The 20,977-nt window shown below is 42.1% G+C and overlaps 1 protein-coding gene across 2 annotated transcripts; it reads left to right on the top strand.

Moving 5' to 3' along the window:
• The first annotated feature begins 1,240 nt into the window (after positions 1–1,240).
• On the top strand, positions 1,241–20,977 carry bicdl1 (BICD family like cargo adaptor 1). Of its 2 annotated transcripts, XR_015131750.1 has the most exons (11): positions 1,241–2,090; positions 2,946–3,161; positions 11,100–11,216; positions 14,406–14,552; positions 14,998–15,177; positions 15,295–15,513; positions 16,651–16,794; positions 17,268–17,398; positions 18,280–18,400; positions 19,586–19,703; positions 20,653–20,791. XR_015131750.1 is itself a non-coding variant. In XM_086313433.1 (10 exons), exons 1-10 carry the CDS (start codon positions 1,698–1,700, stop codon positions 20,827–20,829), a joined length of 1,845 nt encoding a protein of 614 aa, XP_086169559.1. In that variant the 5' UTR covers positions 1,241–1,697; the 3' UTR covers positions 20,830–20,977. The 2 variants fall into 2 exon arrangements, 1 of the variants encoding a protein (XP_086169559.1); XM_086313433.1 differs by lacking the exon at positions 19,586–19,703 and having other exon boundaries at positions 20,653–20,977.

The following is a 20,977-nucleotide window of genomic DNA, read 5'->3' on the forward strand; positions in this document are numbered from 1 at the left end:
CAGTAGAGCCTTTGTTTGTAGGACCCCAACCCCATCTTTAACCCCATCCCCCTCATTACTACATACACACATATTACAGTATCTGTGAAGGACTCAGTGAGTCCATTAAAAACCTTTAACTTGTAAACACATGACCCTAAACCTAATCCCTGTGCGCTTAATCCTTTATTTATCAACTTACCCTGAATTTATCTCTTAAAGCAGTTAATAAGCAGTTTCCCATCATGTATTTCTCCATTTTCTTCCTTATGATTTGTGTTAGTTTATATTTAGTGGGCGCTTTTGGAAGACATCAAACTGCTGGGTGGACGGAGGTCGCAGCACCTATTTATAACTACTAATTAATATAGCCTAATGCTAAATTTGTGTAAATTTGACAACAATTAAATTAGCTATATCTTGATACACTGTGTACAGACATTTCATTTCACAGACAGCTGTTAGCTCATTATGCTAATTAGCTTCTCTAGAAACATCTGAGAGGCTGCGTGCATTTTTCAAAGAACCAAAAACAAGTTATAAACTTACTCATTCCCCAAAATGTATCATATGTATCTTATGGTGTAAATAATTACATTTTTTTCAAATAAACGAATTCATAACAAAACGTAATATGATAACCTTACTGGTCACTTTGATTTGGTATTACATTTTGAACCTAGACTGTAAATGTGCGCGTCATCAAATATCGTGATAACTTCGTGTTGCAGACTATTTTTGCCAGAAATACCCCTGAACATCCTCTGACACTGTAATCCAGCTACACCTGTAGTCAAACATACCCACAAACTGTGGCAAGATGGGTTTATGTAGGTAATAGTCAAGATTCTTTTTTAACCTTTTCTTTGTTTTTATTTACCTTTTGTTCATTTACATAAATCCATGTTTACCAGCCTATTTATTTGGACCAAGCGATCAAGTTGAAAGATTCTTTTTTTAAAAATCGTGAAAGCTTAAGTTTAAATTAATCAATGTAAAAAAAGGTTGTATTTTTTTTTGTTGTTGTTGTTGTTGTTTTTAAGTGCCCGCTTATGTGTGTAGGTTTTAGGCTCCTGCACTACTAAAGGCAGCACAGTGTTTTCATTTTATCCCTTCACGTGTTCATTTACTGGATGTCACAGATGTGTGTGTGAAGCACCAAAATATGGCGCTATCATTTTCACCCAATCGGCTGCTCGTTTGTAACAGGTTTCAGCTGGCGTCACAGCCGTGGCGGGAACGCGCATTAGGAAAGGAAGGAGGTTGAGAGGCATCGTGATCGCGCTTATCATGTTTGGCTGCTAAGTTCCTCCGGTGTGGAGGCCGATCATTATGGGGGATCCAGGACCCCGAGACGGGATGGACCCTGACCGACCGACAGCTGCGAAGAATTCACTGAGGCGGTTCATACCGGGATAAAAAATATTTTGTTGTGAGCAATCATAAACAAGCAGTCAGTGAGCTGCAGAGGAGGCGGTGTTTGCTGGGATTCAATCAGAGCCACCGTTGCGGCTGGTAGGTTAACGAGGAGAGGGGGACGTGAGGAAATTGGGAAGGCAGCACTTTTTAAACACCACGGGATCCGAAGAGCGACGATAATGGATGAATTGTTGATTAGAAGCCGGCCCGGTCAGCCCAACACAGTCGGAGCAGGGTGGGTTTATCCGGTGTGAAATCAGTCGGCTGTAATCTGTTGGCCTCTCCTCCGCCGGGCGGCGATGTCCGCGTTCTGCCTAGACCTGCAGACGTCTGCCGTGGTTTCAGCACCACTGGAGCTGGACAGCGACTGCATGGAGTCCCGGGGTAGCCCCACCGCTCAGGAGCCCGGCGGCTTTCAGGGTCATCCGCTGCGGCACGCCGGTTCCGGAGGCCTCGGGATGGCCTTGGAGGAGGAACTGGCCATGCTTACCGGGGAGCGGGGAGGTGAGGAGCAGCTGTCAGACCCAGACACGCCTGCGGTGGGGCATAACGCAGACTTGCTGTCGCTCTTTCGCCAAAAGGAAAAAGACTTGGTTTTAGCTGCTAAACTCGGCAAAGCGTTGCTGGAGAGAAACCAAGACTTGACCAAGCAATATGAGAAAATGCACAAAGATCTCAACGAGAAATTGGAGGTAATCTAAAGAAAGTACGCCTGACAAGTTTTAATTCAAGTATCGTTTTGGTTTGTGTCAAGTTTAGGCCTTGTTTGGAAACAAACTCAGCAACAAATGCTGCCTGCAGACTTGCAAGTTATGTGCTCCAAGCCTAGTTATAGTATACAGTGTAGATAGGCATGCTGCTCAGTCCAGTCTATGGCTAGAGTGACCAGCACAGCATTCACTATAAACTCATCATGTTTACAACGAAGGCTTCACAGCTGATCTTTAGTTCTTGTTGTTTTCCAAATGTTTCGAACAACCAGGCACATGGGCCGAGAAAAAACAAATCACATGAAAAAACACAGGGACTAATCCTGGCCTAGTGTATCTGCTGTACATCTGTTCATCCCTTTGATCCATATTTATCCTCAGAGAAGCTGAGCCCTAACATCTCCTTATTATTGATGTTGTTTCATTTTTTTTTGGCAGTGCTTGATGTTGTTTTGTTTTGAGTCTATGTGATACCTCTTTTTTGTGATTGCTTGATCCTAGGACCATAACAGCTGGCAGCTGCTGGTGGTGCAATGCACATCTGTCCACTGCTAACTGCAGAAAAAAGAAGCATCTTATTATCTGAACTGTCACTCCAATAGCTAGGGTCATATCTGTTCAGTGGATTCAACTGGTGTTTCCAGTCTCAACTTTTTTTTTGTTTGCTTTTTAACCACCAATACTCTAATGTGTTTGGCCAAGACAGATTTACTTTCTCAGTCCATAGAACCACCAGTATTTGTCATTGTCAAACCCCCAATAGTCTTTTTTGGTACTTGTGTTTAAAGTTAAGGGTTTTAAACATGATGACCTCTTCTTCTTGTCAACATAATGCAGCACCTGGAGCAAGAGAAGCATGAGCTGCGACGGCGTCTGGAAAGCCGGGAGGGGGAATGGGAAGGCCGGGTGGCCGAGCTGGAGACGGATGTCCAGCAGCTGCAGGGCGAGCTGGAGCGACAGCAAGTCCAGCTGAAAGAAGCTGACAGGGACAAGACCAAGGCCATCAGCGAGCTCTCAGAACAGAACCACAGACTGCTGGAGCAACTCAGTAGGGTGAGGAATGCTTCAGCCTGTGTGCATGTTTGTGCTTCAAATGTGTTGCTTCAGGCTCCCTGGGCCACCCTCAAGGAAGATTTAGTCTGGGCTTTGACTCATCAAATCACATGGTCTTAAAGCCGCTGTAAATGCCCTTCCACCCCACCTAGAAACACGACTCACAGAAATGCCAGTATGTGCATCTGTGTATCTGAATAAGTGTTTCTCTCTGGCCTGGCTTCAGGGCCAGTGAGGCCACAACTCAGTTTGCCTGGCTGGTATGACATAAGGTGCTCAGCCAAGTGAGGATTCATCACCCCTCAGGGTGGATCTATCTTTATTCAGCCCATCTCTCTCTGACTTCACCTGAATTATGCTAACTCATCAATATAAAAGTGTAGCTTCCAGGTCTTAAGCGGAATAATTTAGAACGATTGGACTGCACACTTATGCAATAGCACTCTGCATATTGACAGGTAATTTGAGTGCAGTTATTATGACTGGCACAGTAGAAAAGGTCTCATAGCAGATCTCCTGACAGACACATTACAGTAGATGAGCACGCAGATGTATAATATAGCAGCGATCGGGGTCACCATGAAAGCTTCAGGCTCTATCCTTGTTGGATATACTGGAAACACATTAGGGTAAACTGAGTCTGACAGCAGGTGGAGACTGACAGAAGTGAGAATGCTAATGTTTGTAGCCAGAGCTGATTAAGCCTTCCTAAGGAGCTCAGTACAACACCTCAATCTGTTCAATCAACATCAAAACAAGCAGCCTCTATTCAGACCGAGTGCACACTTAATTGCTCTATTAGAGTGTCCTTTTATTCACACTGTTCACCTCTGTGATAATTGCACCGCCACTTAATAAACAACGGTTTAATATTATTTATGTTCTGCTTGGTGGTTAAAGGTCATCGTATTTAATAACTGATGTCATAGGAATGCTGTGCTTTCACAGACCAGAATGCTGCTTGTGTTTGTGGCTAGATTTGGTGGCTTGTGGTGTGCCCTGTTCCTTTGCACATGAAATTTGATTGCCCCCTCCCAGAATTGAATTGTCATATCAGTGTAACCGTTGGTGGAGATCATGGGGGGACGGTGGAGGCCAGATCCCCCTTTCTTTGTGTCGTCTACCTTAATGCATTATCTTAAGTATGATATTTAGCAATGTAACAATATGCCCTGAAGTCCTTTTGTGCTAATTATAGCCGATGAACAACTATATATTCTACATGTTGAAAAAATCGACTCCCCCTCATATGCCTAACAGTGGTTTGGTCCACTTTCTGTCTCCTTTATAACTTCTTTGCTTTTTAAAAGTGACCTTTAAACAAAGGACCTGTGAAGCATCATTCGTTTCATAGATCCAGTACCTCGCTGTTGAATCAGTGTCGCTGCCATCACTTCTTACAGGCCAGCTATGTGTTAGAGTTCATGTTTATGGAGGCTGGAAATCTGTCAAGTGGTAGGGTTTTATATTTATTTCAGACAGAATTTTATGATTATTATTTTTTTACTCTTGAAACGCCCCTGATCCTGCTCGTCTCGCACATGAGAGAAACATACAGCACCTGTCAGGCTAGTGTTACAAAATGAAGGCTGTAAACAGAGGCATCATTGTACTGACTGGTGTCATGTAGATTTACAGTGGGTGCTGAAGCTACAATTAAAGGTGCCCCAAGGCCCCTGTACAGAACAACTGACAGGCCTGTACAGGTGCTTCGATAATGCCGTCACTACTGCCTCTGATGACGCTCAGGATTGTGCTTGTTTCCCCTCCTGGGAGAAGATATGATCTGCTCCCAGGCACATGGGAAAGGCCCAGTGCAGTTGATTTTTAACCCACAGTTTTCCCCCTCATCTTCATCAGGTTAAATCGGCTTCCTGAGCTGTTTTGCTCCAACACCACGATCGCATTGCAATCAAAGGGCGATGCTGTACAAGTCAGTTACTGTGGATTGCAGCAAAAGTAGGCACTTAGAAAAATTAAACTGGATTTAATTTCACTGAAATCCTGGCATGGGAAACTTTGAAGATATTCCCAGAAGTGGTCTGTGTTGTGTTTTGAGGAGGACAGCAGATCTTGTGGTCTCAGGGAAATTCACGAGAACAAATTGACTGCATCGATCCAGATCTCATGATTCAGGGTGCTGGGCAGACAGAGGAAGACCTACTGGTTAGTAAAAATAATGAGGTCAGCCACAGTGCTCCCACCATCTCACTTTCTTCTTTCTTCTTTGCGTCTTTCTTCTTTTTCTTTCTCTTTCTGTCTGGGCTCATTACTAAGCAATGGCCTGTGACTAAGTAATATTAGCTGTTTACATGTCTGGATGAATGGAGGGAATGTAAGGCTACCCCGAGGAAACTGTGCAGTAGTAAAGCCACAGAAGGCCTTTCATTTTCATCTGACCTGTTTCTGGTAATGGTTAAATTTTCTAGTGAAACAGATTCATAATAAAAGTAGATCTATATGTTGTCCTATTAACCCTGTTAAATAAGTTGGCTAAGTGATAACTAGCTTGTCACTGTTGCGTAAGCCATGCCTCCTAAAAATCACAATGAAGCACGTCTACTAATTGTTTTCAATCACGTTGCTGATTTCTAAAAAAAAAAAAAAAAAAAAAAGTTGGGATACTGTGCAATCATCATTCATTTTTAATTGAAGACATGCCAGATGTTGCAACTGAGAAATGAGATTATATTTCAAAATTTTTCACTTCATTCTGACATAACGTTTGAAAATAGTTGGGACAGTGACACATTTCACTGTGTTGCATCACTTGTTTTACTAAGGTACAGTTGGAAAACTGAAAAGTTGGATTTTGGAAACAAATGCAAAAGTCTAGCGTGCAGGTGGGCGGGCACAGCTCACAAACTATTATTTTTGTTTAGTTTTCATTGTGGAGCCATGTGATTGGATGATGTGCACAATGGTTAATGTGTGGATGGCAGATGTCTCTCTAAACCCTGTGTATAATAAACAGCACTTATGGTGTCTTTGCAAACATGCAAGCCACCTGTGACATCGAGCACAGTAACTAATGGACTCTTCTACTGGAATTGATGGTGGGATTTGATCACTGTGCTGGTGACAAGCAAGACAGTTCCTTAATAGGCCTAAATGGGCCTGCGTGTTTTTGGTTTTTTGTAGTGCTTTAAATTGCATTTGTGAGCTGTTACTTTACTTATTGCACTATTTGTTATGATGAGACAGAGTTTTTCCTCAGAAATATACTGTGCAGTATTGTGGTCACTTAATGTCAAAGAGAAAGTTACATGTTACAGCAGGGCTGGTCATCCAGTTCTAAAGGTCTAATAACACACACAGGTTCAGTACATACTTCTTATAAGGAAGCACAGTATGTCTCTTGACTATCAGTAAGCTGCAAACTGTCCTTGTGACTTATCATAGAGCTGAAATTTCCAGTACCATCAGTAGATAGTCAGGTCATAGTATTCCCAAAGCCTCCACCCAAACAGTGAGATCTCACCAAATACCCCCCCCCCTCCCAAACAAACAAACAAACAAACAAACAAACAAACAAACAAACAAACAAACAAACAAACAAACAAACAAACAAACAAACAAATAAAAATCCAAGATATAATATTTTCCTAGTCGTCAATGCACTAAATGCGTTATGTTATCAAAATGTCTGAGTTTCTATATTTGATAAGCTATATTTGAACTGGCCATTCTTGTTTACATTTTACATAGCCTTGCACCTTTTCTTGCAAAAGTGTTATACATCACTGCACAAACAAGTGGACCAGACACAACGCCACGGAAAATCCAGCCTTGTCTCTAATTTAATCACAGAGATCAAAATCAGACCTGTTTGCCAATAAAGCATATATATATGGATTTACAAAATGTAGAAGCAACAAAAAAAGTAATAGAGAAATCATTAGCATTAATTATATTTGCAGGTTTATTTTAGCTTTTATTTCTCTGGTGAATCACATTAAGGTCAATTTGTGAATTGATCTCAGCTTTTTTAGAGTTATTTTCTTTAAATGCTAAATATTTCATGATTTATGCTTTTATTTATACATTTGCCCATTAAAAAGTCTGTTTATGTAAAATGGCCAGCTTTTCAGAGGAAGTAAAACCTACAGGCAAATACAAGAAAACAGTGTTGTGCTCTTTTAACAACACAGGGATCAGCTCTTAACAGGCTCTTTTCATTTGGCTCCAGTGAGATGACCTTGACAACCCAGGGCACTTCATAGGAAGTGATGTAAGTCATGGGGTAAGATACGGTCCTGAAGGGATTAGCTATAATCCAAGCTAATAGCCTTGCTATATGCATTAAGTCAGGAACCAAAACAACTTCAATCCATACTCTACTTAATTAATAACAGCAGCAGGTAACGCTGGTATTTGAGCAAAGAAGATCATAAAAATAGTCCCCTCCTTCATGGTTTTCTTCTGTCTGGCCACTATATTTGTGTGTATGTGTTTTGAATGAGTCCAGATCTGACTATTAATGCTATATGTTATTTCAGTGCACTCAGAGAAAATAGGCTGTCATTGATTCAGGAGGTGTGTGCTTGTTTCCGTGGGTCTGGAGTGTCAGGGCAGCCAATCTCATCGGGCTTAATCTGATCAGAGCGAACAAGCAGGAAAAGGGACCTTTCTGTAATTACATTACCACACAGGCTGGGAGAAAGCAGAGGGTGCCCTGACTCTGTCAAAAAAAAGTGTCACGCTTTATGTTTGGGGTCACTTCTACTTCCCTCAACGTTCAGAGTTCACTTATGAAACATGGACTCACCCATGAATGTTGTGTTTGATTCATTTGAGGCTGTACAGGAGGAGTCAGTGCAATTTTTTTCCTCATCACTTGCTTAAATTTACCTGTCAGGTTAGTTCAAACCTTACATTTATAAACTCCAGCCAGTGCTGCTCATCTGTCCATTCGTTTGCTGACACCATATGGAGCAGTTGCTGGAGCACCTATAAGATCTGCTGTCGCACTCACGTATTGTCACGTGGGATTTGTTATGCAACTGTTTAAGACGGAGGGTTCCTCCTTCCATGCAAGGAACGGCGCTCTGAGAAAGAGAATGCGGAAAATACCACAAGTACTGAGACCCCAAGTCGCAGCTCCGCCAATCCCACTTCTCTGCGGTTGCTATGACAACCAGAGTGACATGCAAATTGAAACCCTCTGTGTTGTTACCATGGGAATGTGCTCTACAGAATGGTACAAGGATACAGATAGTTTGATGCCAGCTTGTGTCACCCAAGACCCTTGATGCACCTGAATCGGGTCCCGCACAGAAAGCCCCAAACAGAATCAGCAGCAGTGACTCTCCTCCTCTTCCTCCTGCCACCTTTGGAAAAGCGAATGTCACGTATTTACCGGAAGTGATGTCCAGAGTAAAGAGGCTTTACAGTAACACGTCTCTCTGTTCAGCCCTACTTTGGTGCCCTGGATTCAGTCGCAGCAGTCTGATTTCTTTTCCCCCCAGTTTGTCCTGTCATGTTGATAATACTTGATCTGGAATCTGAGGAGTTTATGCACAGATTAAGTGACTGTTTGGAACTTCACGGTCGATTCTGCGGTTTGCCCAAAACGATTTCAATCTGTCAGCTTGTTGGGCCAGTGGGTCAGATGTCACATTGGCCTGCTTGTCACACTGGCTCCTGCTACCTGCCCCTGTTTTCCACTCAAAGGCAACGGCACTATGTAGTGTTCATCCAGATAAGTACATCTGGGCTTTTTGACTGAACTAAACTGATCAGACTGTCAAGTATTTGTATGTTTTCCTTTTTCCCAGCAAGTTTTTTGGAATGACATATCCCATACCTGCATTTACATTGTTTGAAAAAGGTGTCCTTTTGTGTTATTTCAGAAAACATGACTGTAGTTTGTCAACAGGTTTACAAAGAGTCAACTACATTGACTACCCAACCAACAAACACTTGTTGAACAAAATGTTAAAAGGACAATTATTACAGTCTAATTAATGACAAACTATGACAAAAAATTCTCTAGTTGAAAGAACGTGTAGATTAGAGGTATCACACATAAAGAAACACACACACACCTGAGCAGCCCTGAAATATGAACGAAACCACTCAGTTCAGGAAAGAGAAACAAGTGTTACGAGGGGGAAAAACTCCATGGAAATCACATTTAGCCGACAGAACATCCATGAATCTTTGGTGTTTGGGATATAACTTGGAGTTTTTTATCCCTCTGCTTTCCCAAGTTATATACATCCACCGTTGGTTCTTGTAAAAAGTAAAAAGAAGGTTTCCCACACCATATTTTTTTGATTCATAAAAGCTCATTCGGCTCCTTTATTACAGCATGGCACACAAAGCATGCTTGTTTTCAATTCTGTGTTCAAGTACCAGGTGCAAAGCTGACACATGAATAATTAGACCTATAAAAACTAAAGTTATTGCTCAGCCATCACTTAGTCATCACTGCTCTGCCAAGTAGTTCATGCGATTGGTTCAGTTTATCTACTTGTTGGTAGGATTACTCAAAAAGTTAAGAGATGGTGCTTGTTCAGCTTAGAAGTGATTAAACCTTTAGAGTTAGTCGGGACCTGAATCATGTTTGCAAATATATCACAAACTTATCTGGATCCAGAGATTATTCTAGACCATCAGTACCACAATGTTTTCTGAAGGAAAGCTTAACTTTCACTTTTCAACTTATTTTTACTTTTTGCCCTTCTGATGTAAACATTATTGACTTGTTCTAAAAGAATAACATATAGCAACCCCTATTTTCATTATTTAATCCAGGTCATATGCATGCAGGGAAGGATTTGATTGTCCATGAGGCGCTAAGTTCTGTAAATCAGGATTTTTTTTTAGCGCTGTGTGCTTTTGGAATTCATGATGGATTGAAGTGGATGATAAACTGATTTATTTAAAGGTAAATAGGCCTTTGCAGGTAAGCAGTAGAAACATGGGTAGTCATGGTGCTTACACTGTGTTGTTAGGTGTTGTTCAGAGTGGAGCCTCAGAAATGGTCATAATGGCAGCCTGTCCTTAGAGACTTTCCCAAAGAACACTGACACCACAAACAGTGCTGCTTTACAAACAGAAGTGAACTAAAATGGCCTGATGCATGTACAGCCCAGCTGTTGAGCCCTTTCATCTCTCTGTGAGCGCCTCAAAAAGCTGCAGCAGCGTGTAGTGCCATCTAGAGGCTTTTATTGATATCGATGCAATAAGTCATCCTCACTTTCATTCAACACTCGGTGATTAAAAGACAACAAAAATAAGGAAATATAAACTGACTTCCTGCTTCTAGTTTTTCTTTTGTTAGTCCATTTACTCAATTTTCAGTATCTCCTGAGAGAGATAAAGTATGCTTTTTAGGATTTTGCTGTTGCCATGGCAGTGATGATAATGCAAAATGTAGCTTCCTGAGTGCAGCTTTATGCTAATGATGCACAGCCTGGCTCTGTGTGGTCTGATCCCACCTGTCCAATAAGCTCTAGTGATGCACTAAGGCTGCTGCTGCTGCTTCACTGGATTGCACAAATAGCGAGCAGATCATTTCTGTTGTTTGAGGCTTTTAGCAAGGGCCATGACTTGTGGGTGAATTTGTGCTTTTAGAGAACCAGCTATTAAATGCACCATTTACCAAAACAGACTGGGGAGGGCTGATTTACAGCACGTCAGTGTCACTAACACAGTGTGAGTGCAATCTGAACAGCAATGTGTTTGAGTGTCTGCATGTGTTAGCCTCCAATGAGTCACCATGGGGGAGAAAAGACAAAAGAGTTGCAGTGCCAGTATTCTAATTTAAGTTATCAAGTTCTGCAACACGTTAACATTGATTTTTAATGCCAGTATTACCACGAACAACGCTTACATGAGCAACATTTTACAGTGCTAAATTGTATTCTTTCAAACTAAAAGCAGGCCTCTTTTAAGCTCAGTTTCTGTCCTTCCCTTTCTGTCTTTGTCCAGGCTGCAGAGGTGGAGAGGCAGCTGTCCACTCAGGTCCATTCATTACGGGATGACTTCAGGGAGAAGAGTGTGTCCACACGCCAGCACATGACACGACTAGAGACTCTACAGGCTGAGGTCAGCCTTGTGTGCATCCCGTCTACTGTATACATAACTTCATAACAAGTACAGTTGATTGAACATGCACAAAGTGAGAAAACTCCCCCTAAAGCTGACTAGAACTTCTAACAGGAACATTTATCTTAGGTACTTAAGAGTTAAAAAATCATGGTGCCTATAGTAGAAGCAATTTAAGTCATTTCTAAGAACTGTAGGGTGGCGTCAGAACTCAAGGGAAGTTAAAGCAAGACTGTACAATTTTTTGAATAAGCTGGTCTGTTCAGATACTTCATTTTGTCCACAACCATGTAGTACACTGTTTTTGACAGGCCCAAGTCAAGTAAGGCAAGTTATACACTTACCAGAAATGTTGGATTTTGCATTTACATTTAAAACGCGTTATGCCAGTCACCACTTATCTAAAAAAAAATTTATACTGAAGATGGCGCTTTAATACGCACCAGCGCCAAACTGTGCCACATGCATGTCACATTAACATCAGTGGTTGATTTAAAAAGGAAAGAAAATCCGCATGGCTAGGCTAAGATTGCTAATCTAGACAGCTAAACTAAAATAGCTAATCTAGCTAAAATAGCTAAATAGCTAGTGTGGACATTGCCCTTGGATGCTGACGATATTCTGCTGGCTGGAAACTATCGCAAACATACACGCAGCTATTTAAATATTTCATATTTTCACTATTTCTTTACTTACAGTGCACTGCATGAAGTCATTCTTGTCAGAGATACACTCACAGGGCACTTCATTAGGTACAACTTGCTAGTTCCCTTTTGATTCAGAGCTGCTTCAATTCTTTGTGGCACAGATTCAAAATGATGCTGGGACCATTCCTCAGAGAATTTGGTCCATATTGACATCATAGCGTCACACAGTTGCAGCAGGTTTCTCAACTGCACGTTCATAATGAAAATCCTGTTCCACTGCAATCCCAATTTACTCTATTGGATTGTGATTTGGTGACAGCAAAGGTCATTTAAGTACAGCCAACCAATTTGAGATCATTTGAGTTTTGTGACATACTCTGACCTTTAATGGATGGACGTGGTCAGGAACAATACTCAAGCTTTGGCATATAATTAATACTCCATGTGTAATAGGAGTAATTCATAAAAGGGGCTAAAATGTGCTAAGAAAATATCCCCACACCATTAAACCACCAATACCAGCCTGACCTGCTGATTCATGACAGGATGGATCCATACCTTCATGTTATTTACTCTAAATTCCAACCCTACCATCCGAACGTTGCAGCAGAAATCAGGACTCATCAGACAACACTTTTCCAGTCTTGTCCAATTTTGGTGAGCCAGTGTGAATTGTAGCCTCACTTTCCTATTTTTAGTTAACAAAAGAGATACCTGGTGTGGTCTTCTGTTGCTGTAACTCATCTGCTTCAAGGTTTGACAAGCTGTAAGTCAGCGATGCCCTCATCCTTCCCTTAGCCTCAGCCTAAAGCAGCTTTCCACTGACATGGGATATCAGCAAGAAATTGCTCATTTATTGGGATTTTCCCAGTAGGGTTTTTGAAATATTTAGACCATGTAGACCAGGGAGTGTATATAAGAAAACAGCCTCTAAAGTGAAACCACTGCATGTCTCACCTGAGGCTTTACCTAGGGCTTTGTTATGAGTTACAGCACAGTCTATGGTCCATCTTTTATTTAGTTAGTATAGCGAGTTCAAACATTTAAGTGGGAGACTCGAGATGCATCATTAGTTTTAATTGTAATCGATCGCGAGGTAGGTAAGTATAAATGTTGCTGTTTATCTGACATCCGGTCCCCTCACTTTGCTTGCCTAATGATGATGACTTTAAAGAGTCAGTATGCCATTATCTTGCAATTACCACCTGTAGCCACAGTGTCCACTTGTTCAATAAAAGTCACAGTCATGCTTTAAAGTCTCCACTAATGATAAAAAGAAAAAGAAAAGTCTTTCTTCCCTTAATAAATTATTTTTTTCTCAGGGGATGATCATCACTTTGAACTCGAGGCACTTGTGTGATTTCTTTCCTTTCTTCTTTATCTTTTTCGCCTTTCTCACCATTTCCCATTCCCCTCACCCTCCTTCCTTCTTGGTTGGAGCAGCAAGGGCTAGAAGTGAGTGGTTCCCCTGCACCGTCTCTCAGCCTGACTGCATGCTGCATGTGACACACTGTAAAACAGCAGGAAGAGCGAAGGCGCTGATATTTGTTTTGATTTTTGCAATTGCCTGTCATGTGTCTTGATGATGGGGCAAAGTGCCGACTCTTTTCACCTTTATAGTATGTAATATGTTATGTGTGCAGCATTTTTGCCGATCCCTGTTTCCGAGGCCAAGCTTGGATACTTTTTTTTTTGTTTTTATCAGAGCATGAGCTGTGTTGTGATGTCAGTTGTGCCATATCTGAATGGATATGTCCTCTACGTCAGTGCTGTAAGAGTTCAGGTTGTTCCGCAGCTTCTCTTCAAAGCCAGGGAGAAAACACCCAGACTGCAGAGCTTGTGCTATAATTGGGAGAAAAGGCTCCTGCTCTATATTTAGAGATACTGCAATGTCTGGGTGCTCCCCCTATTCCAATGCTTTGCCTTTATATGACATGTTCTTGATGACTAATGGCTTTTTGGCCTGTTAGGGTGAAAGCAGAGACTACCCAAAATATCCAGAACCTGATCACGTAGATGCACATGTGCCAGTAAAAACAACTGTTCTGCATGAAAGCTCCCTGTGCTGCGAAGTAGGTTATCAGATGTAGGTCAGAAGCAGGAGGGATAAAAAATGAGCAGAGCTGATGTTTGTTTAATGGGCAAAGCTGCTCAGGCAGCTGCAAGGGAAGACAATTCATGAAGTCTATCTTGTGTCTTCAATATAAGGCCATTACACAGGCACGGTAAGCAGTACACTGCTAGGAAACTTTGTGTAGATGCTAAAGCATCACCAAAACATTCCTGAAGACGAGGGTGGCGACCAATGCAGACACCCGTGCTAGGCAACGAACATTCTTTAGGCCAGTGGGAGTGCTTTTAATCTTGTGTAAGAGCCCAGCTTCCCTCACAGGCAGGGAAAAAACAATATGCAGCCTTTAATCAGGTCCATAGCTGCCCATTTGTTTGCGATCGACCAGGAAATCTGAGCAATCCTTGGATTCTAAATGTAACGCCTGCTTCCCACAGCGCAGGGTCTAACTGTCACTGTTTGAAATGCTAGATTAAGATGCTGTCAGAACGGAAGATGGAGTCGGAGCACCGAGTGCACGCCATGCTCGAGGAGAACGAGTTGCTGCAGAATACTGTGGATGAGCTCCGGGAGAGGACGCTGGTGCTGGAGAAGCAGTGTCACGAGAAGGACCTCCAGGTACGGACACATAAATGAAGCTTTGGGGAATAATTGCTACCTTAGTAGATAGTGTACATTATTCCTATTATCATTATTACAAATGATTAGAGTGGTTTTAGATTATTTTACTTTCCCTTATTTTCATTCATATCTAGCTATTACAGTAGTGGTATTGTATATACACTATTACATCAGTGTATAAACAAGTAATCCCTGTGAGTTTTTATGTGCATAGCCAACCCGAAAAAAGTTACTTAAAAGAAGGAGAAAGGGAGGTAAAACTTGTTTCAGACAGTGGAGGCGCTGATGAACTCCACTAAGGTTCAGTATTGCATAAATAACAATGATTTTGAACTATCTATCATCCAGAGCTACTCTAATATAGCCCAAGTATAAACATATAGAGTTGGAAATGAGATGAATGCCACTGTTAAGTCTTAGTTAACTCCTTTCTCGTGTCCAGTTGCGGCAGAGCCAGCTGGAGCTGCTGGAGGTTCAGGTGTCCCACAGGCAGCTGGCCGCTAGGTTGGAGGAGCTGACGGAGGAGCACAGCCTCCAAACTCTTACCCCCCATCCTTCCAGCCTGCTGTGTGAGATAGAGCAAAGTATGGAGCAGGAGGAGCAGGAGCAGGAGAGGGAGCAGGTAGCGATGTTTATGACTGCCTGATCGTATCCACAGTCAGTTTGTTTAAACTCGCTGTGAGCATCAGGAGTGTTGGTGACTAATAATCTAAACTATCTTGTCTTGTTGATCAATCAGCTACGTCTTCAGCTATGGGAGGCCTACTGTGAAGTTCGCTCACTTTGCTCTCATCTGCGGGGAAACGATGTCACGGATTCAGCGCTGTCCACTGACTCCTCCATGGACGAGTCCTCTGAGACTTCCTCAGCCAAGGATGTGCCTACTGGGAGCCTCCACACCAGCTTGCTAGAGCTACGGAGGCTCACTCAGAATCTGCTGGATGGCAATGAGTCTACGGTAATGAGCAACACGCTGGCAGTCAGCATTGTTGCTGTTAGACTAATATTAGGTGTTACCTGAAAAAGTGAGATAATGACTAATTTTGGACTACTAGTAATTTTTGGCGATTGAATTATTTCAAAAGAAGAACTATTTATGTAGTACTGTACACAGCAATACAGCAGCTTATTTTCTGTGTGACAAAAGTCTTGAGCCACTGCTTGTTCTCATCAATAGTTCTCCAGGCTTTTCAGAGGAATACTTCTTTTGTTTGCTAAGCCACCTAACACTGACCTGTGAATCATTCAAGCATAAGAAAGGTACACAAGGAAGGAACAACAGACAAAGAAATCCATTTTAAATTTTATCTTTAGGCCCTTTGGTGCTAGCAGTCTGTCACAGAAACATTTGTTATAACTATTAGATGAAACTTGGCACTTGGTGTGCAGTGTGTCCTAAAAAAATCTGAGGAAACTAGATAAGTGGAAGTGGTGGGCCTAAGCCAGCTGTGTCCAACTCCAGGCCTCAAGGGCCGGTGTCCTGCAGGTTTTAGATAGCACCCTGGGTTAACACACCTGAATCAAATGATTAGTTCATTACCAGGAGAACTTCAAAACATATTGAGGAGGTAATTTAGCCATTTAAATCAGCTGTGTTGGATCAAGGACACATCTAAAACCTGCAGGACACCGGGCCTTGAGGCCTGGAGTTGGACACCCCTGGCCTAAGCTATCTGCAGAAGTTGGGCAGTATCCCAGAGTCACATCCTTCAGAAACAGGAAAGACCTGACACAGGACCTGAGAAGCCCCATCAGAAATGGTCTCAGTTGAAGGGTAGCTGTCAGGAAGCCATACTTAGGGACGGGAAACAGTCTTATGGAGTCATGAATCTAAATTTGAAGTATTTGGTTCAAATTATCATCAGTATGTATGGAGGAGGCCAGGAGACAGGTACACTGAATGTCTACAGACTTTCCCACTACTCTGTTTTTATGTTAAACAGGCAATGCTCACCTCACTTTGTCTTTACAATATGTAATGCATATTTTTAGCATTAAAGAAATCATCGTCACTTTACACATGAGTTCCTTTCTCATAAAGCCGATACTGTCCACGGTAAGTCTTTGTTGTAACGTGTGTGCTTTGTGTGCAAAGGGCTCACGGCGTAGTGATGAGGAGGCTCTGGAGGAGCAGGTGAGGAAACTGGGAGAAGAGTTGCGGGAAGTCAGAGAGCTGTATGAGACGGAGCAGGACAAAACACGCGGCAATGAAGAGGAGCTGCTGCAGCTGCACAACCAGGTAAAACAACCATGTGTGTGCATCATGTATGTGCATGTCAGTCAGAGATTTAGATAATAAATGTAGCTGAAGTCAAGATCCTTTCCTGTCTTTCTGGGGTAATAACGCTGCATTAAGGAGTTTCTCATGTCTAACACTGTGATGACGTATTGCAGCAGATGTAGTCCTCACCCTGTCGCGCATCAGTTTGAATTTGATGCATGCTTTTTCTAATGTGGGACATTGCTTCAACCTTGTTCAACCTTCTCTCTGCCAGGACAGCTCACGCTCTCCTGTGGGTTTAAAATGCCGTCTTGCATGATTTAAATGACACAAGCTGCTCACGCACTCCATCCTCTGCCGAACTAGGTCAAACAAATATCTCGCCCATGAGCACCATGTTGTCTAACTTTGCCATTAAACCGTGCACCCTGAATACATGGCCTCAATCTCACAGGGATGTTTCATTCGCATTCACTCTGCATGATCCACAGGTGGCGCTGCTCTCTGTAGAGATGCGCTCTCTCCGAGAAGAGAACGAGCGAATGAGGACAATGGCTGATGTTCGAGAACCCAGCGAGCAGCTCCAGAGTGCGATCAGAGACCGAGACGATGCCATAGCTAAGTAAGACTGCGCGATTTCACAACTAGCTTAGTCCTTTATCACTACTTCAACAGGTGTATGCACGGGTTTAGTAAGTTCATTTTGCTGTTGAAAAGATTACAAGTTTTATCTTTTTACTGTATTTACATTAAATTTATGCCTCAGTTCATCAAACAGTGCGACAGCGCTTGAATTTTTTTCAAGTTATAATATAATGAAATATTTTCAGCCATCATTTCAGATCTTAATCATATGTTTGATAACTGAATTATCAAGTCTGTTAATCCCTAACCCTAAACCTTATTATTCTAGAGTCTAGATAGATGGAAAAAACAGTTCTAGAGCAGCTGTCCCCAACCCCCGGGCCACAGACCGGTACCGGTCGGTGAGTCGTTTGGTACCGGGCCGCGAGAGTTGAGGCTCAGGTGTGAAATTTATGGTTTTCAGGGTTTTTAATCTTCTTTTTTTTTAATCGTTAACTCAGTTTTCCTGGGTCTTTTCCATGTATTATAAATAAATCTTCTTTTTTTTTTTTTTATACCTACTGGTGCCGTGTTTTTGTTTTTTTTCCCACGACACCTTAAAGGCAGGTCTGTGAAAATATTGTTGGACATAAACCGGCCCGTGGCGCAAAAAATGTTGGGGACCGCTGTTCTAGACCATAATGTCATGATCTAGAACTGTGACATACATGCTGACAAAGTGCTCTTATCCATCTAAAATCTGCTGCTTGTGCAAGTACAAATTGATACAGCATATATTCAACATAACTGTGAGGTTTGCTGCAAGAAGTCAACTTATTCTGTCACTGAGTAATTTGTGTGGCAAAGTGCCAGAGCTGACTTTGTGCATGGCCTTCATTCATATTGTTGTGTGTGTGTGTCTGTGTGTGTGTCTTGCAGGAAGAAAGCAGTAGAAATGGAGCTGGCCAAATGTAAAATAGACATCATGTCTCTGAACAGCCAGCTGTTGGACGCCATCCAGCAGAAGCTCAATTTGTCGCAGCAGCTGGAGGCTTGGCAGGTGGGTCAAAGGCTATATTCAGCATTTTTTTTTTTTTGGAACAGCTCATTTTAAAAACATAAGTTACGTAAATGCCAACGCAATAAAAGATGAAGTGCGACTAAATTAGGTTTGGACAACTTTAAATACACTTATACATGAATAAAATGCATCTAGCTGCTAGAACAGTTTGTCCTTCCCCCCTGTTTTCGCTGTAGCTTGTGTCAGTCTGTTACCTTAAAGCCACTCACAGCATCTGTGTATTCAAACTGAGCTACTCACTTTACTGCGGAGGGAGAGTGTCAGTTTCTCGTCTGTGATGGACAAAAGTAAAGGAACATTACAGTGCTGTGTAAAAGTCTTGAGCCAATATTTATTTATTTTTTGCTTCTAAGGAGCCAGAATTTCTGGTAATTTTTTAAAGTGGTCTCAAGGAAAAGTTCTCCAGGATTTCTGAGTCTTTTAAAGGTTTTAACACTCAGCCATGAAACAGTCAAGCATAAAAAAAAAAAAGCACCTTACTCAAGGGAGGAACCAGTGATATCTTCAAATAACAGACAACCTGGTGAAGACTGAATTTTAAATGTTATCTTTAGGAACTTTGCAACTTGCAGTCTGTTGCAACCCTCCTTTAAACTTCAGGCTATCAGAAAGTCATGTCCTTAAGATATCAGAAAAACATCCAGCAAAGACCTGACACAGAACCTGAGGGATCCGGCATCTGGCCCTTCAGTTGAGTCATCTACTGTTTGATGAAGTGTTGTATGGGTGGAGGGTGGCTGTCAAGAAACCATTCTTACAGAAGGGAAACAGGGAGAAAAGACTCTGGTAAATTACACAAGAACTGGACTGAAAATAAGTGGCAACAGGTCTTATTGAGTGATGAATCCAAATTTGAAATTTTTGGTCCAATTCATTATCAATAGACAACTTAAAGAAATTGGAAGATTTAGATTTTGTGTGACATTTTGAACAGTTCAAGTTGTGTTGAAGAATAAAGTCAGTGATAACAAATATTGACTTTCAAGATTGTTTCAATAAATTTCTACCCCCACCCACAAGGGGTGACTCAACACTTTTACACAGTACTGTATTAGACTTTTTGCTTGAACATATTGTGTGTGTGTGTGTGTGTGTGTGTGTTCCCTCCCCATCCCCTTTATCTGTAACAAGCTGCTCTTTCCTCTCTCTCCTCCCTACCCACAGTTTGCCTCCTCAGGGCTCTTTACTGTTTGGCTCTTGTGGTTTCTGATCTAGTGGCCTTTCTCAGCTTCTGTACCACCCCTTCTCCCCTGTGGTACCCACCCCCCCTCCTGCCTTAGAGGTGAGCCCGGGCAGTGCCATCTCGCTGTTTTACCTCGCACCAACTAAACCAGCCACCGCTGAGCCATTCCATGCCAAGAGAAATGCCCATTTCAGCTCTTTTTTCCCTCCCCATCTGAAACCATTAGCCAGCACAGAGAACCATCTAAACCCACCACCTCCTCTCTTACCACCTGTTTGTGTCCTCTCTGCTTTCACTTGCATATGCCGGTCCACTGGTCAGCTTACCTGTTGAGAGAACACCCCTTTCAGAAGTGCAGATCACTTCATCAATTCACATATTTGAATTGTGTATGGTTATATTTATGCTACTGTATGTCGGTGACATTAGCGGATAAATTATATTATGGTTGTTGTTTTTTCCAGGTACCGAGTGTAAGTCTCAGTCTGACATCACAATTGGTTCCCACTTTATTAAACAGCTTGTTACTGCCCTCTGGTGGCTTTATACCTCAACAACAACAACAACAACCAAGAATGAATCTGGCATCAGATTCAAAGTGTTTGGTGCAGTTCAGAACAGTGGACTCTTACACAATGTGCCAAAATTATGCTTGTTTTATTCTTTTTTTTTTTTCAATCCTTTACTTTGTTTAGTGAATTACTGAATAATTTTAAACTCCCATGCCTCTCAAAAATGATTTAAATAATGTATTCTGAGGGGAAACTATAATAATACAATAGAATAATCCTTTAATTGTCCCACAAGGGGAACTTTGGTTGTATCAGCAGCAAAACAAAAAACACACATATACAAAAAAGAACAGGACACAGAACAGAAACATCTACCACAGGTGAAAGGTAATGGTGGTGTTTCTATAATTACTATCCAACAGGTAACTTGTTCAGTGGGTCCAATGTTTCCAGAAGTGCTTGTAACATCTCACCGCACACCCTCTCCGCATGACCTTTCCTTCTTGTCATTCACTCATTTACCTTTCTGCTTTTAGGATGATATGCACAGAGTGATTGACCAGCAGCTGATGGACAAGCACCAGGACGAGTGGCGCGCAGCCCCTACATCTCTGTCGGGGTCGTCCGTAACCCACAGGGGTCAGTCCTCAAGAAGAGCTCAGCGTATCTCCGACCGGGACAAGAGACTTTTCTCTTTTTTCAAAAAGAACTGAACCCTATCATGCTGGCCCTGAGCACAGCCGACAGACGCAGACGGACGAGGTGCAGGACAAGGAGGGTAGTGACATCACAATACAGGGGGTAAAAACACAGCCAAAGACAGGCAGTGGCACATGCACACTGAGGTTTTTTTATTTTATT

The sequence above is a fragment of the Aulonocara sp. 'chitande type north' Nkhata Bay genome, linkage group LG12 (genome assembly GCF_057382095.1).
Source record: "Aulonocara sp. 'chitande type north' Nkhata Bay isolate Kocher_YH1m ecotype deep benthic linkage group LG12, A_spYH_male_GT1.1, whole genome shotgun sequence".
In the NCBI taxonomy this organism is placed as follows: domain Eukaryota; kingdom Metazoa; phylum Chordata; class Actinopteri; order Cichliformes; family Cichlidae; genus Aulonocara; species Aulonocara sp. 'chitande type north' Nkhata Bay.

Excerpts from the sequence above, each read along its gene's own strand:
- bicdl1 (XM_086313433.1), top strand. The coding sequence starts at position 1,698 with ATGTCCGCGTTCTGCCTAGACCTGCAGACGTCTGCCGTGGTTTCAGCA. Across the intron at positions 14,553-14,997 it reads GTCACGAGAAGGACCTCCAG|TTGCGGCAGAGCCAGCTGGA; the intron begins GTACGGACACAT and ends TCTCGTGTCCAG. Across the intron at positions 16,795-17,267 it reads TGCTGCAGCTGCACAACCAG|GTGGCGCTGCTCTCTGTAGA; the intron begins GTAAAACAACCA and ends CATGATCCACAG.